The sequence below is a fragment of the Pseudophryne corroboree genome, chromosome 6, assembly GCF_028390025.1.
Source record: "Pseudophryne corroboree isolate aPseCor3 chromosome 6, aPseCor3.hap2, whole genome shotgun sequence".
Lineage (NCBI taxonomy): Eukaryota > Metazoa > Chordata > Amphibia > Anura > Myobatrachidae > Pseudophryne > Pseudophryne corroboree.
The window spans coordinates 73455850-73469414 of record NC_086449.1 but is presented as its reverse complement, the minus strand read 5'-3'; the positions used below and the strand labels follow the sequence as shown (position 1 = coordinate 73469414).

Here is a 13565-nt window from a genome sequence, read left to right as displayed (position 1 = left end):
CTCGACCTGTTGGAGCCTCTTGGGCTGTTCACAGTGGTGTATTCGTCGAGCAACTGCGTAGAGCGACGACCTAGTCGTCCGTACATACCTTCACGAAATTCTTCGGTTTTTCATACTTTTGGTTTGGAGACTGCCTCTGTTAGGCATCAAAGTTTGCAGACTGCTATGTCGTCTGTGTCTCCCTCCTCTAATTAGCTTGCTTTGGGAAATCCCATTAGTAAGTGCGCAGCGTCCCCCAGATGGATGAAAGAGAAATAGGGATTTTTGTTTACTTACCGTAAAATCTCTTTCTCTGATTCCATCTGGGGGACGCTGCGATCCCTCCCGTATATATATTCTGTTCTGCCTCTTCCGGCTTTGCTAAACGTTAACTGAGGTAATCTGCTGAGCAGGAAGTAGATGGGAGGGGTTAGAGGGGGGAGGAGTTAGTTTTTTATAGGTTCTGTGCCAAACTCCCAATCCCACACACTCTAACCCATTAGTAAGTGCGCAGCGTCCCCCAGATGGAATCAGAGAAAGAGATTTTACGGTAAGTAAACAAAAATCCCTATTTTGCAAAGTTCTACAAGTTTGATGCCCTGGCCGAGGAGGACCTTGTGTTTGCTCAATCGGTGCTGCAGAGTCATCCGCACTCTCCCGCCCGTTTGGGAGCTTTGGTATAATCCCCATGGTCCTTACGGAGTCCCCAGCATCCACTAGGACGTTAGAGAAAATAAGATTTTATTTACCGGTAAATCTATTTCTTGTAGTCCGTAGTGGATGCTGGGCGCCCGTCCCAAGTGCGGACTTCTTCTGCAATACTTGTATATAGTTATTGCTTAAATAAGGGTTATGTTATAGTTGCATCAGGGTTGACCTGTTGCTCTGTTGTTGTTCATACTGTTGACTGGGTATGTTTATCTCAAGTTATACGGTGTGATTGGTGTGGCTGGTATGAATCTTGCCCTGGATTACCAAAATCCTTTCCTTGTACTGTCAGCTCTTCCGGGCACAGTTTCTCTAACTGAGGTCTGGAGGAGGGACATAGAGGGAGGAGCCAGAGCACACCAGAATCTAAATTCTTTCTTGAAGTGCCCATGTCTCCTGCGGAGCCCGTCTATTCCCCATGGTCCTTACGGAGTCCCCAGCATCCACTACGGACTACGAGAAATAGATTTACCGGTAAGTAAAACCTTTTTTTTCCCATCTCGTTTCAGCTGAATTTATGCCTATTCTCGGGACCAACTTAAACCCTGAGTTTATCTCTGTCTGTAACAACGCCACGTGGGCCATCGGTGAGATATGCATGCAGATGGGTGAGTGCTGTGATCTACTGCCACCTAGTGTCAGATATTCAAAGCGCCTGCTTACTATGTGCTATGGAGGCAGCCATTTGTGGGCCCAACCAGTATGTACATGTCTACAGTCCAGCACACAAGATGGCAGCCTCCGTAGTGTCTCTGGTCATTGCTAGGCCGCTGACCACTATATCGCTTTCTCTCCGTAGGTGCAGAGATGCAGCCGTATGTTCCTATGGTCTTGAATAACCTGGTAGAAATTATTAACCGGCCAAACACCCCCAAAACGCTTCTTGAAAACACAGGTTGGTTCAATCCCATATTTGAACTGTGTATATACTACATGTCCTGCATTGTTTGGGTTTGTCAGGGTAATGCTAAAAAGTAGGACTTCAAAACTAAATACATAGAAAGAGGTTACTTTTATACAAACACATCAGTCTGTGTGATGCGTTATCAATCCTCTGAGTTTTAATGCTCAGCAAGCTGGAGGAACTAAAGAGGAGAGGTATCAAGCCTGGGAGAGCAATAAAGTCCCAACCAATCCGCTCCTGCCATGTTGCAGGCTGTGCTAGAAAAATGACAGAAGCTAACTGGTTTGGTACTTTATCTCTCTCCAAGGCTTGACACGTCTCCTCGTGAGTTCTAAATAATTAAACGTTGTTGCTTAGTATGTTAATGACTGTTTTACATATCCCTTGACTTCCTTTACAGCTATTACCATTGGTCGCCTCGGCTGTGTGTGTCCACAAGAAGTCGCCCCCATGCTACAGCAGTTTATAAGGCCCTGGTGAGTCGTATGCATTGCATTGTGTAGCTCTGTATTAACTTGGTTTTCTGTGTTACTTCACAACCATATTTGTTGCCTGTAATCACTACCTCCCTCCTGGTCCCCATCAGGTGTACCTCTCTGCGTAATATCCGTGACAACGAGGAGAAGGACTCTGCCTTTAGAGGGATCTGTATAATGATCGGAGCGAATCCTGGCGGCGTTGTGCAGGTATTCACGTTACGGCATTTTCTTCTCTGCAGCGTTCCAGGATCTCCTCCTGTTTCAGAGCTACACAGCCTTTAGATCATATTGAATTCCGCAGAAAGAGCATAAAAATATAAAATCTAAACTTCCCCATAAATCTACATGCTGTCAGATTAGCAAGATTTCCTGCGACATCTGAGAATATTCGTACTGAGCATATGTGGGATAATGCACACTCCCTGTGGAAGGATGACAGGGCGAAGGGTAAAAGCCACAGCAGCGGGGAGAGAGGACAGGGCTAAGGAAAAGGTAGAAGCTGCAGCAGGTGTGGGTTGTGGAGGACAGGGCTAAGGAAAAGGTAGAAGCCGCAGCAGCGGAGAGAGAGGACCGGGCTAAGGGTAAAAGCCACAGCAGCGGGGAGGGGAGGACAGGGCTAAGGAAAAGGTAGAAGCCACAGCAGCGGGGAGGGGAGGACAGGACTAAGGAAAAGGTAGAAGCTGCAGCAGCGGGGAGGGAGGACAGGGCTAAGGAAAAGGTAGAAGCTGCAGCAGCGGGGAGGGAGGACAGTGCTAAGGAAAAGGTAGAAGCCGCAGCAGCGGGGAGGGAGAACAGGACTAAGGAAAAGGTAGAAGCCGCAGCAGCGGGGAGGAAGGACAGGGCTAAGGAAAAGGTAGAAGCCGCGGGGAGGGAGGACAGGGCTAAGGAAAAGGTAGAAGCCACAGCTGCGGGGAGGGAGGACAGGGCTAAGGAAAAGGTAGAAGCCACAGCAGCGTGGAGGGGAGGACAGTGCTAAGGAAAAGGTAGAAGCCGCAGCAGCGGGGAGGGAGAACAGGACTAAGGAAAAGGTAGAAGCCGCAGCAGCGGGGAGGGAGGACAGGGCTAAGGAAAAGGTAGAAGCCGCGGGGAGGGAGGACAGGGCTAAGGAAAAGGTAGAAGCCACAGCAGCGGGGAGGGAGGACAGGGCTAAGGAAAAGGTAGAAGCCGCAGCAGCGGGCTGGGAGGAAAGGGCTAAGGAAAAGGTAGAAGCCACAGCAGTGTGTATGTGTCTCTGTGTGAGGGGCTAAGGAAAAGGTAGAAGTGCAGCAGCGGGGAGAGAGGACAGGGCTAAGGAAAAGGTAGAAGCCGCAGCAGTGGGGTGGGAGGACAGGGCTAAGGAAAAGGTAGAAGCTGCAGCAGCGGGGAGGGAGGACAGGCCAAAGGAAAAGGTAGAAGCCGCAGCAGTGTGTGTGTGTGTCTTTGTGTGAGGGGCTAAGGAAAAGGTAGAAGCCGCAGCAGTGTGTGTGTCTTTGTGGGAGGGGCTAAGGAAAAGGTAGAAGCTGCAGCAGCGGGGAGTGAGGACAGGCCTAAGGAAAAGGTAGAAGCCGCAGCAGTGGGGTGGGAGGACAGGGCTAAGGAAAAGGTAGAAGCCGCGGGGAGGGAGGACAGGGCTAAGGAAAAGGTAGAAGCCGCAGGGAGGGAGGACAGGGCTAAGGAAAAGGTAGAAGCCGCAGCCGCGGGGAGAGAGGACAGGGCTAAGGAAAAGGTAGAAGCCGCAGCAGCGGGGTGGGAGGACAGGACTAAGGAAAAGGTAGAAGCCGCAGCAGTGGGGTGGGAGGACAGGACTAAGGAAAAGGTAGAAGCCGCAGCAGCGGGGTGGGAGGACAGGGCTAAGGAAAAGATAGAAGCCGCGGGGAGGAAGGACTGGGCTAAGGAAAAGGTAGAAGCCGCGGGGTGGGAGGACAGGGCTAAGGAAAAGGTAGAAGCCGCAGCAGCGGGGAGGGAGGACTGGGCTAAGGAAAAGGTAGAAGCCACAGCGCCAGGTGTGTACATTTGAAATAGGAATATACTCAATGCAGCTTGGTGAATAAAACAATTCTTTAGTGTTTAAAACACATGCAACAATTAATATTTGCTACGGGATTAGTCGTGACTGGCTGTTGGGATCCCAGCGGTCAGGATACCAACGCCGGGATCCCGGACACTCCAAATGCCGACATCCAGAATACAGACGAACAGGGACTGTTTCCACTCCATCTCCACGACACCCATAGAGTGGAAATAGAACCTGTGGCGAGCCTGCAAGGGGCTTCTTTGCGTTCGCACCCCTGCCCGGCATTCTGACCGCCTGTCACCAAACCCCAACCTTTTGCTTTGTCGATGTCTTTACTGGTTGCTACAATTAATTAAAATATGCCAAAGTTCCCATAGACCGGTCTAATTAGTTGGGAATTGTGTATTGAGATGCATCCAGTCTTTATTTGTTATTGGATCTGGGGGCTAAACATGCCCTTTTATATAGGAAACTCCATCCCTGGGTGCTGCCAATAAATGATATTGTAATTGCAAGCAACTCTGATAAAACCTCCAGCAAATGGTTGAACATTACCCAGTTATTGCAGTCTCAGTCTGTACGTTCTCTGCCAGCATGGTGTCCTATCAATATTAGGCAGGTTGATGGTAGGATGACTTTAGTAGGTCTTCCAGAAAAGCACTGCTGGTCCGGGTATAAACTGATAACTCCAGGAGTGTGCAGAATAGGCGCAACGCGTTTCACTGGCGCAAAACCCACACCTTCCTCAGGAGCATGTTATTGAAGCTCATAGTTGGCTGCTAGAAGTACCTGTACCTCATGAAAGGCTCACAGACAACCTGGTTTTATATCCTTTTGAAGTGGGTGGTAATCAGATTTGGGAGAAATGCATTGACGCCTCTGCCTGAGTTATTTAATATGTCGTGATATTGCTTTTCAGGATTTCATCTTTTTCTGTGACGCGGTGGCTTCGTGGGTCAGCCCGAAAGATGATTTAAGAGACATGTTCTATAAGGTGCGTGTAATGTTGTATGAGTGGTTACCTACGGTCATCCTGTGTGGAACTAATAACTGCTGTGGATTACCCCTTAAGAACATCTGATGTTAATAAATGAACCAGGCTCCCTGTAATGTAGACTTGTTTATCGTTTGCAGATTTTGCATGGTTTTAAGGAGCAGGTAGGGGAGGAAAACTGGAATCAGTTCTCGGAGCAGTTCCCACCTCTGCTAAAGGAGCGTTTGGCAGCATTCTACGGGGTGTAACATGAACTGGGGCACATCAACACATATACCCAGCGAGGGAGGTGAGCGAGGTGGGCGGAGTCGGATGTGGAAGATTAATGCTGGTGTGGTTGTCTTGTGTTTGACATTGTCATATTCTTTATTCCAGGTTCCTGTTTGGTCCATGAGGTCATTGGGGGGGATTGGTGTCCTACACCCCACACATCCAGTCTTTAGCGGGGTTTTAGGGAACCGCATCCTGGGCCAGTACTATTCCCTCCACTCCAGACTCCCTCCGCCAAACTCCCAAGACACCTCAGCGGAGAAGAGGAGACTGTAAACACTACGCTACCTTCCCGCCCCCCTGAGATCTTTTTAGTAACTGTATTTTATGGAGCATGAGCGGGGCGTTGGGTTTTAGGATTAAGATGTTACCCTTGTAGGGTGGGGGTAGGGGATGTATTGGGTAGGGGGAGCTGGTCCCATGTCAGGATCTGTTACTGGGCAGGGAAGAGGGAGTGGAGGGTTGGAGGGTTAGACTATAGAGTGGGAGGGAGGAAGGGGTCTACAGGTATAGAGATATTTGACTGTTCCCCTGCAGTTTCCAGCAGGTTAGAGTCAAACAGAAAAAACTAAAAAAACAAAAACTATCACGGCAGAATAGGGTCGCAACCACGAAACAGAAGGTCGGCCATCTTTACGAGGCCCAGGTTCAGCGAGAAGGAAGAATTGTGATGTTATGTGGTAGAGAGTTGTGGGTCTGTCTATGCGGTTAGGACAGCTCTGAAGTCTTACTACATTGCTCCCATGCCAGTTTGCACAAGTTAGAGGGGATTGCGTTTTGTCTTGGTTTTCAGTTCAATAGCCTATAGCGTGACAGCTGGAAGAGTCTCTGATCTGTCTTTCCTTTTTTTTTTTTTTTTTCTAAATGTAACCTCTACACCTGTAGAATAAGTCCTATTAGTTAAACCCCAAGATTAATGTGAGAATGTAAACCATTTGCTGCTGTTCCGGCCAATCCTCTTGCTTGCACTGTGCTCCGGTGATTGATGTCTGTATGAAATGTGAAGGATGAGCGTAGGGGCTACTGTAGTGGTCAGAATCCAAACTGGCGAGGCAGTGCAGATTATAATGCAATCCAGTACACAGGCAGGTTTCTTTTAAGAGATTACTTTGGGAGTATAAAATATCATTCTTGTTTGTGGTGCACCTGTCACCTGCTCACAGATTATATGCGTGTGCAGCCTCTTTACAGGCTGAACCAATATACACGGGCGCATGCCAACCATTTAATGTGGAATTACTGAGGCATGAGGCACAGAGTGCCTCAGTTGTCACAAATTCGTAATGAATTGATACAATGAATGTGGTTATGACCCACAAAGTGACTGCACCTTCTTTCTTTTGACTACCATCCCTCTACAAACTATAAGATGAATGTAGACAACCGCAAGTATAATTTTGTATTGTTCCCCTGCAGAGGGGACACTACACCAGAGCAAGCTACCGCATCTTATGTTGCTGAAATGCATGGGATTCTGAAGTTCCCAGGACGCAGGTAGCCCACCGTGAAAGATAAATTAGACAACTGTAGATCTGCCTGGTCATTCTCTGCGGCTGTTGTATGAAGTCATTCCGTTTAGGAACCAAGGTGAAATGAACGGCAGATGCTCAGCGCGTGCACATTTTATGTACTTAATCTTCACCATTTGTGGTGCAAAGAAGATAACCAATTCCTTACAGATGAGCAGTCCGGTGGTCTGTAATGAGACATTCCAGTTTCTGTTTTCCCAGCAGCTATTTACATATCTATATTTAGAATTGTAGAAATTTTAGAATATGGGTAAAGATGAGGGCTGAGAATTAATGTCCGAGACTGACTAGAGACTCTGAAGGAGGAGATGGGAGCAAGATTTGAGGCTTTAGGTTCAGGATTGGATGCCAGGGAAGGATTAAAATGGACCACAATTGTCCTGTGTAGGGATACCTCTTACTAGGAAGTGTTGTGGTTCTGGAGTTTAAATGGTACAACGGTAGGTGAAGTGTGAGCTCCTGGGCCGAGATCATTACCATCCTCCCTTCCTGTTTTGTACAGTAGGGCACACCACTAGGCTCCAGTTGAATTCTGGGACTGTATATTGGTATTCGTGATGTAATGTTTCCTATGGTAAAACTGCAGTGTATTTAGTGTAAAGCCGTCTGCTTGCACCTTTGCTCAGATGAGAATTATATTCTCATTTTATGTATATTTTTTTTTTCATTTTTTTTTTTTTGTTAAACTAAAATGCAGTTTTTTTGTGACTCTACGTGTTTTATGTCATGTTTTTATTTGAAACTGGAAATGAATGACTAAAGAAAAGTGGCAAACATTGCTTTTAAGATCAAAGGCTTATAGAGTACTTTCATTACCGTGCGCTCAGCGACCGAGCGGTACAAGGAATAAATGACTGTTCTCGTGCTGCTCATTCTAAATTTGACACCTCTCCATCCTGCAGCTCCGTAGTAGGCAGGAATAATTAAAGTACATAATTTCTCTAACGTCCTAGTGGATGCTGGGGACTCCGTAAGGACCATGGGGAATAGACGGGCTCCGTAGGAGACAGGGCACTTTAAGAAAGAATTAGGAATACTGGTGTGCACTGGCTCCTTCCTCTATGTCCCTCCTCCAGACCTCAGTTAGAATCTGTGCACGGACAGAGCTGGGTGCACTTTAGTGAGCTCTCCTGAGCTTGCTAATAAGAAAGTATTTTGTTAGGTTTTTTATTTTCAGAGAGATCTGCTGGCAACAGACTCTCTGCTACGTGGGACTGAGGGGAGAGAAGCAGACCTACTAACTGCGGATAGGTCCTGCTTCTTAGGCTACTGGACACCATTAGCTCCAGAGGGATCGAACACAGGAACTCACCCTTGGTCGTCCGATCCCGGAGCCGCGCCGCCGTCCCCCTCGCAGAGCCAGAAGGCAGAAGCCGGCGAGAGAAGCAAGAAGACTTCAAAATCGGCGGCAGAAGACTCCTGTCTTCATATGAGGTAGCGCACAGCACTGCAGCTGTGCGCCATTGCTCCCACATTACACACACACACTCCGGTCACTGCAGAGTGCAGGGGGGGGGGGCCTGGGCAGCAATTAGAGACCTCTTGGCAAAGTGGGCATATATATACAGTTGGGCACTGTATATATGCATGAGCCCCCGCCATTATTTTACACAAAATCGCGGGATAGAAGCCCGCCGCTGAGGGAGCGGGGCTTCTTCCTCAGCACTCACCAGCGCCATTTTCTCTCCACAGCTCCGCTGAGAGGAAGCTCCCCAGGCTCTCCCCTGCAGAAGCATGATAGAAGAGGGTGAAAAAGAGAGGGGGGGCACATAAATTTGGCGTAAAAACAATATACAGCAGCTACTGGGTTAACACTAAGTTACTGTGTGATTCCTGGGACATATAGCGCTGGGGTGTGTGCTGGCATACTCTCTCTCTGTCTCTCCTTGAGGGGGAACTGTCTTCAAATAGAGCATCCCCTGTGTGTGTGGTGTCGGTACGTGTGTCGACATGTCTGAGGTAAAAGGCTCCCCTAAGGAGGAGATGGAGCTAATGTGTGTGAGAGGGTGTCTGTCGACAACGCCGACACCTGTTTGGATATGTGTAAGTGCTAAGGTGAATTTATTGCACAAAAGATTAGAGAACAGACAGGAAATCTACCCAGGTCTGTCCCTATGGCGCAGAGACCTTCAGAGTCTCACAATGCTCACTATCCAAAATAATAGACACTGATATTGACACGGAGTCTGACTCCAGTGTCGACTACGATAATGCAAAGTTACAGCCAAAATGGCAGAAAAGTATTCAATATATGATTTTTGTAATAAAGATGATTTGCATATCACTGATTACTCATCTGTCCCTGACACAAGGGTACACATTTTAAGGGGAAGAAAGCTGAGGTAAATTTCCCTCCTCTCATGAGGAAAAAGCGGGAATCTCCAGACAAGAGACTGCAGCTTCCCACAAAGAATTCTCAGGCAGTATCTTTTCCCCACTAGGGCCAGGATGTGATGGGAATCTTCCCCCAGGGTGTCACGTTTGCCCAAAAGGTAGCCCTGATTTAACAGCTATCCTCAGGGATCCTGCAGATAGTGTGCACATTTTGGTACACTACTCAGACCGGCGATTGTGTCGGCATGGGTTTATAGCGCTGTGGCAGCGTGGACAGGTACCTTATCAGCAGAAATTGAGATCCTAGTATGTATGTAGGTATATATGTGTGTGTATATATGTGTGTATGTGTAGAGAGATATTTATAGATATATATCATAAAACATGCCCAAAGAGACATGAGTATACTGGGTCCTAGAGGCAAAGCTATGTCGATTTCTGCTTGACGTATCCTGTAGAATATGCAATGGACAGATGATGCCAACTTAAGTGGCATATGGAAGGCTGAGGATTGTGTGGAGAAGGGTTTTCGGACATGGTCTCCACAGCTATAGCTGGTAATTCTGATATTTTGCCTTATAATCCTGCACAGCCTAGGAAAGCACGTCATTATCAACTGCAGCCTTTCGAACAAAGAAACAAGAAAGTCCGAGGTGCGTCCTTTCTTGCCAGAGGCGGGGGCAGAGGAAACCAGCTGCACAACACAGCTAGTTCCCAGGAACAGAAGTCCTCCCCGGCCTCTATGAAAATCCAGGCGGAGCTAGGCCCGGTGGGGGCACGCCTTCGTAAGTTCAGCCACAAGTGGGTTCACTCCCTGTTAGATCCCTGGGCAATAGATATTGTGTCTCAGGGATACAAGCTGGACTGAGAAGATGCCTCCTCACTGAAGGCCCTGCCGCCCCCCCCCCCCCCCCCTTCCCCCGAGAGGGAAACAGGGTTAACTGCAATTCACAAATTGTATCCCCCTGATTTAACAAGGAGGGGGTTATTATTCGACCATGTTGTAGTCCCGAACCCAGATGGTTCGGTCAGACCCATATTGAATTTAAAATCCTTGAACATATACTTGAAAAGTTCAAGTTCAAGATGGAATCGCTGAGAGTGGTCATCACAAGGGAGGGGGATTTTATGGTGTCTCTGGACATAAAGGATGCTTACCTTCATGTCCTCGTTTATCCACCTCATCAGGAGTACCTCAGATTTGTGGTACAGGATTGTCATTACCAATTCCAGACGTTGCCGTTTGGTCTGTCCACGACACCGAGAATATTTACAAAGGTAATGGCAGTAATCATGGTGCTCCTGCGAAAGCAAGGAGTCACAATTATCCCATACTTGGACGATCTCCTCATAAAGGCGAGGTCCAGAGAGCAGTTGCTGATTAGTGTAGCACGCTCTCGGGAAGTGTTGCAACAGCACGGCTGGATTCTGAATATTCCAAAGTCGCAGCTGATTCCTACGACGCGTCTGCCCTTCCTGGGCATGATTCTGGACACAGACCAGAAGAAGGTTTTTCTCCCGACGGAGAAGGCTCAGGAACTCATGACACTGGTCAGAGACCTCTTAAAACCAAAACAGGTGTCTGTGCATCACTGCACGAGAGTCCTGGGAAAGATGGTGGCGTCATACGAGGCCATTCCCTTCGGCAGGTTCCATGCGAGGACCTTTTCAATGGGATCTGTTGGACAAGTGGTCCGGATCGCATCTACAGATGCATCGGCTGATCACCCTATCCCCCAGGGCCAGGGGGTCTCTTCTGTGGTGGCTGCAGAGTACTCAACTTCTCAAGGGCCGCAGGTTCGGCATTCAGGACTGGGTCCTGGTGACCACGGATGCAAGCCTCCGAGGGTGGGGGGGCAGTCACTCAGGGAAGAAGTTTCCAAGGGCTGTGGTCAAGTCAGGAGACTTGCCTTCACATCAATATCCTGGAACTAAGAAACATAGAATTTGTCGGCAGATAAGAACCACTTGGCCCATCTAGTCTGCCCCCTTTTTTTTTTTTATATTATTTTTATCTCTAACCTTATTTGATCCTTATTTCTTTGTAAGGATATCCTTATGTCTATCCCATGCATGTTTAAATTGCTCTACTGTCTTAGCCTCTACCACCTCTGATGGGAGGCTATTCCACTTGTCCACTACCCTTTCTGTGAAATAATTTTTCCGCAAATTTCCCGTGAACCTCCCCCCCTCCAGTCTCAGTGCATGTCCTTGTGTCCTATTGCTTCTCTTCATTTGGAGAATGTTTCCCTCCTGGACTTTGTTAAAACCCTTGATATATTTGAAAGTTTCTATCATGTCCCCCCTTTCCCTTCTCTGCTCCAAACTATACATATTGAGATTTCTTAGTCTTTCTGGGTATGTTTTGTGATGTAGGCCATGCACCATTTTAGTTGCCCTCCTTTGTACAGTTTCTAATGTATTAATATCCTTTTGAAGATATGGCCTCCAGAACTGAATATAGTATTCTAGATGAGGCCGTACCAATGACCTATACAGTGGCATTATTACTTCTTTCTGCTGCTGATTCCTCTCCCAATGCAGCCAATCATCTGACTAGCCTTCCTCATTGCCTTGTTACATTGCTTACCTGCCTTTAAGTCATCTGAAATAGTGACTCCTAGATCCCTTTCCTCCTCAGTAGTTTCCAGTATAGTGCCATTAATACTGTATTTAGCTTTAGGATTTTTGAGACCCAAGTGCATGATTTTGCATTTTTTGGCATTAAACTGTAATTGCCAGACTCTTGACCATTCCTCTAATCTACCTAGATCCTCAATCATTTTGTTTTACCCCACCTGGTGTGTCTACCCTGTTGCATACCTTTTGTGTCATCTGCAAAAAGGCATACTTTCCCTTTAATGCCATTTGCAATGTCACCAATAAAGATATTAAAAAGCACTGGTCCAAGTACAGATCCCTGGGGTACTCCACTGGTAACATTTCCCTCCTGTGAATGCACTCCATTTACCACAACTCTCTGTTTTCTATCCTTCAACCAAGATCTTATCCATTCAATAATCCTAATATCCAATCCCATATACAACGCCCTAAGTCAAGCGGAGACCCTGCTTCGCAACCAATCGGTGCTGATTCAATCAGACAATATCACCGCAGTGGCTCATGTAAACCGCCAAGGCGGCACAAGGAGCAGGGTGGCGATGGCGGAAGCCACCAGAATTCTTCAATGGGTGGAGAATCACGTATGAGCACTGTCGGCAGTGTTCATTCCGGGAGTGGACAACTGGGAAGCAGACTTCCTCAGCAGGCACGACATCCACCCGGGAGAGTGGGGACTTCATCTAGAAGTCTTCGCGCAGATTGTAGGTCGGTGGGAACTGCCACAGGTGGACATGATGGCATCCCGCCTCAACAAAAAGCTACAGAGGTATTATTGCGCCTGTTCAAGAGACTCTCAGGCGATAGCTGTAGACGCACTGGTGACATCGTGGATGTTCCATTCGGTTTATGTGTTTCCTCCTCTTCCTCTCATACCCAACGTGCTGAGAATCGTAAGGAAAAGAGGAGTGAGAACAATACTCACTGTTCCGGATTAGCCTAGAGGGACTTGGTATCCAGAGCTGCAAGAAATGCTCGCTGAGGACCCATGGCCTCTGCCTCTAAGGCAGGATCTGTTGCAGCAGGGACCTTGTCTGTTCCAAGACTTACCGTGGCTGCTTTTGACGGCAGGGTGGTTGAACGCCGGATCCTAGTAGAAAAAGGGATTCCGGATGAGGTTATTCCTACGCTAATAAAGGCTAGGAAGGACGTGACGGCTAAACATTATTGCCGTATACGGCGAAAATATGTTGCTTGGTGTGAGGCCAGGAATGCCCCTATAGAGGAATTCCAGCTGGGCCGTTTCCTTCACTTCCTACAGTCGGGAGTGACTTTGGGCCTGAAATTGGGGTCCATTAAGGTCCGGATTTCGGCTCTATCCATTTTCTTTCAAAAAGAATTAGCTTCTCTACCTGAAGTTCAGACGTCTGTAAAGGGAGTGCTGCATATTCAGCCCCCGTTTGTGCCTCCAGTGGCACCTTGGGATCTTTACGTGGTGTTGAATTTCCTGAAATCACACTGGTTTGAGCCACTTAAAACCGTGGAGTTAAAATATCTCACGTGGAAGGTGGTCATGCTATTAGCCTTGGCTTCGGCTAGGCGTGTGTCAGAATTGGCGGCTTTGTCACATAAAAGCCCCTATTTGGTTTTCCATATGGACAGGGCCAAATTGCAGACTCGTCCGCAATTTCTGCCAAATGTGGTGTCATCTTTTCATATGAACCAACCTATTGTGGTGCCTGTGGCTACTCGTGACTTGGAGGATTCCGAGTTACCTGATGTAGTCAGGGCTTTGAAGGTTTATGTAGCCAGAACG

General features: G+C 47.7%; 1 protein-coding gene across 3 annotated transcripts in view; it reads left to right on the top strand.

Annotated features, from left to right (window-relative positions):
• TNPO2 (transportin 2) overlaps positions 1–7649 on the top strand; it is a 56049-nt gene extending 48400 nt beyond the window's left edge. For all 3 annotated transcript variants that reach the window (XM_063931180.1, XM_063931181.1, XM_063931179.1), the window contains exons 19-25: positions 1197–1295; positions 1487–1582; positions 1992–2067; positions 2178–2277; positions 4983–5057; positions 5198–5346; positions 5433–7649. In XM_063931180.1, coding sequence (XP_063787250.1) covers positions 1197–1295; positions 1487–1582; positions 1992–2067; positions 2178–2277; positions 4983–5057; positions 5198–5305 — 554 coding nt within the window. In that variant the 3' untranslated portion in view covers positions 5306–5346; positions 5433–7649. The remainder of the gene's footprint in view (positions 1–1196; positions 1296–1486; positions 1583–1991; positions 2068–2177; positions 2278–4982; positions 5058–5197; positions 5347–5432) is intronic.
• Positions 7650–13565: the final 5916 nt, after the last annotated feature.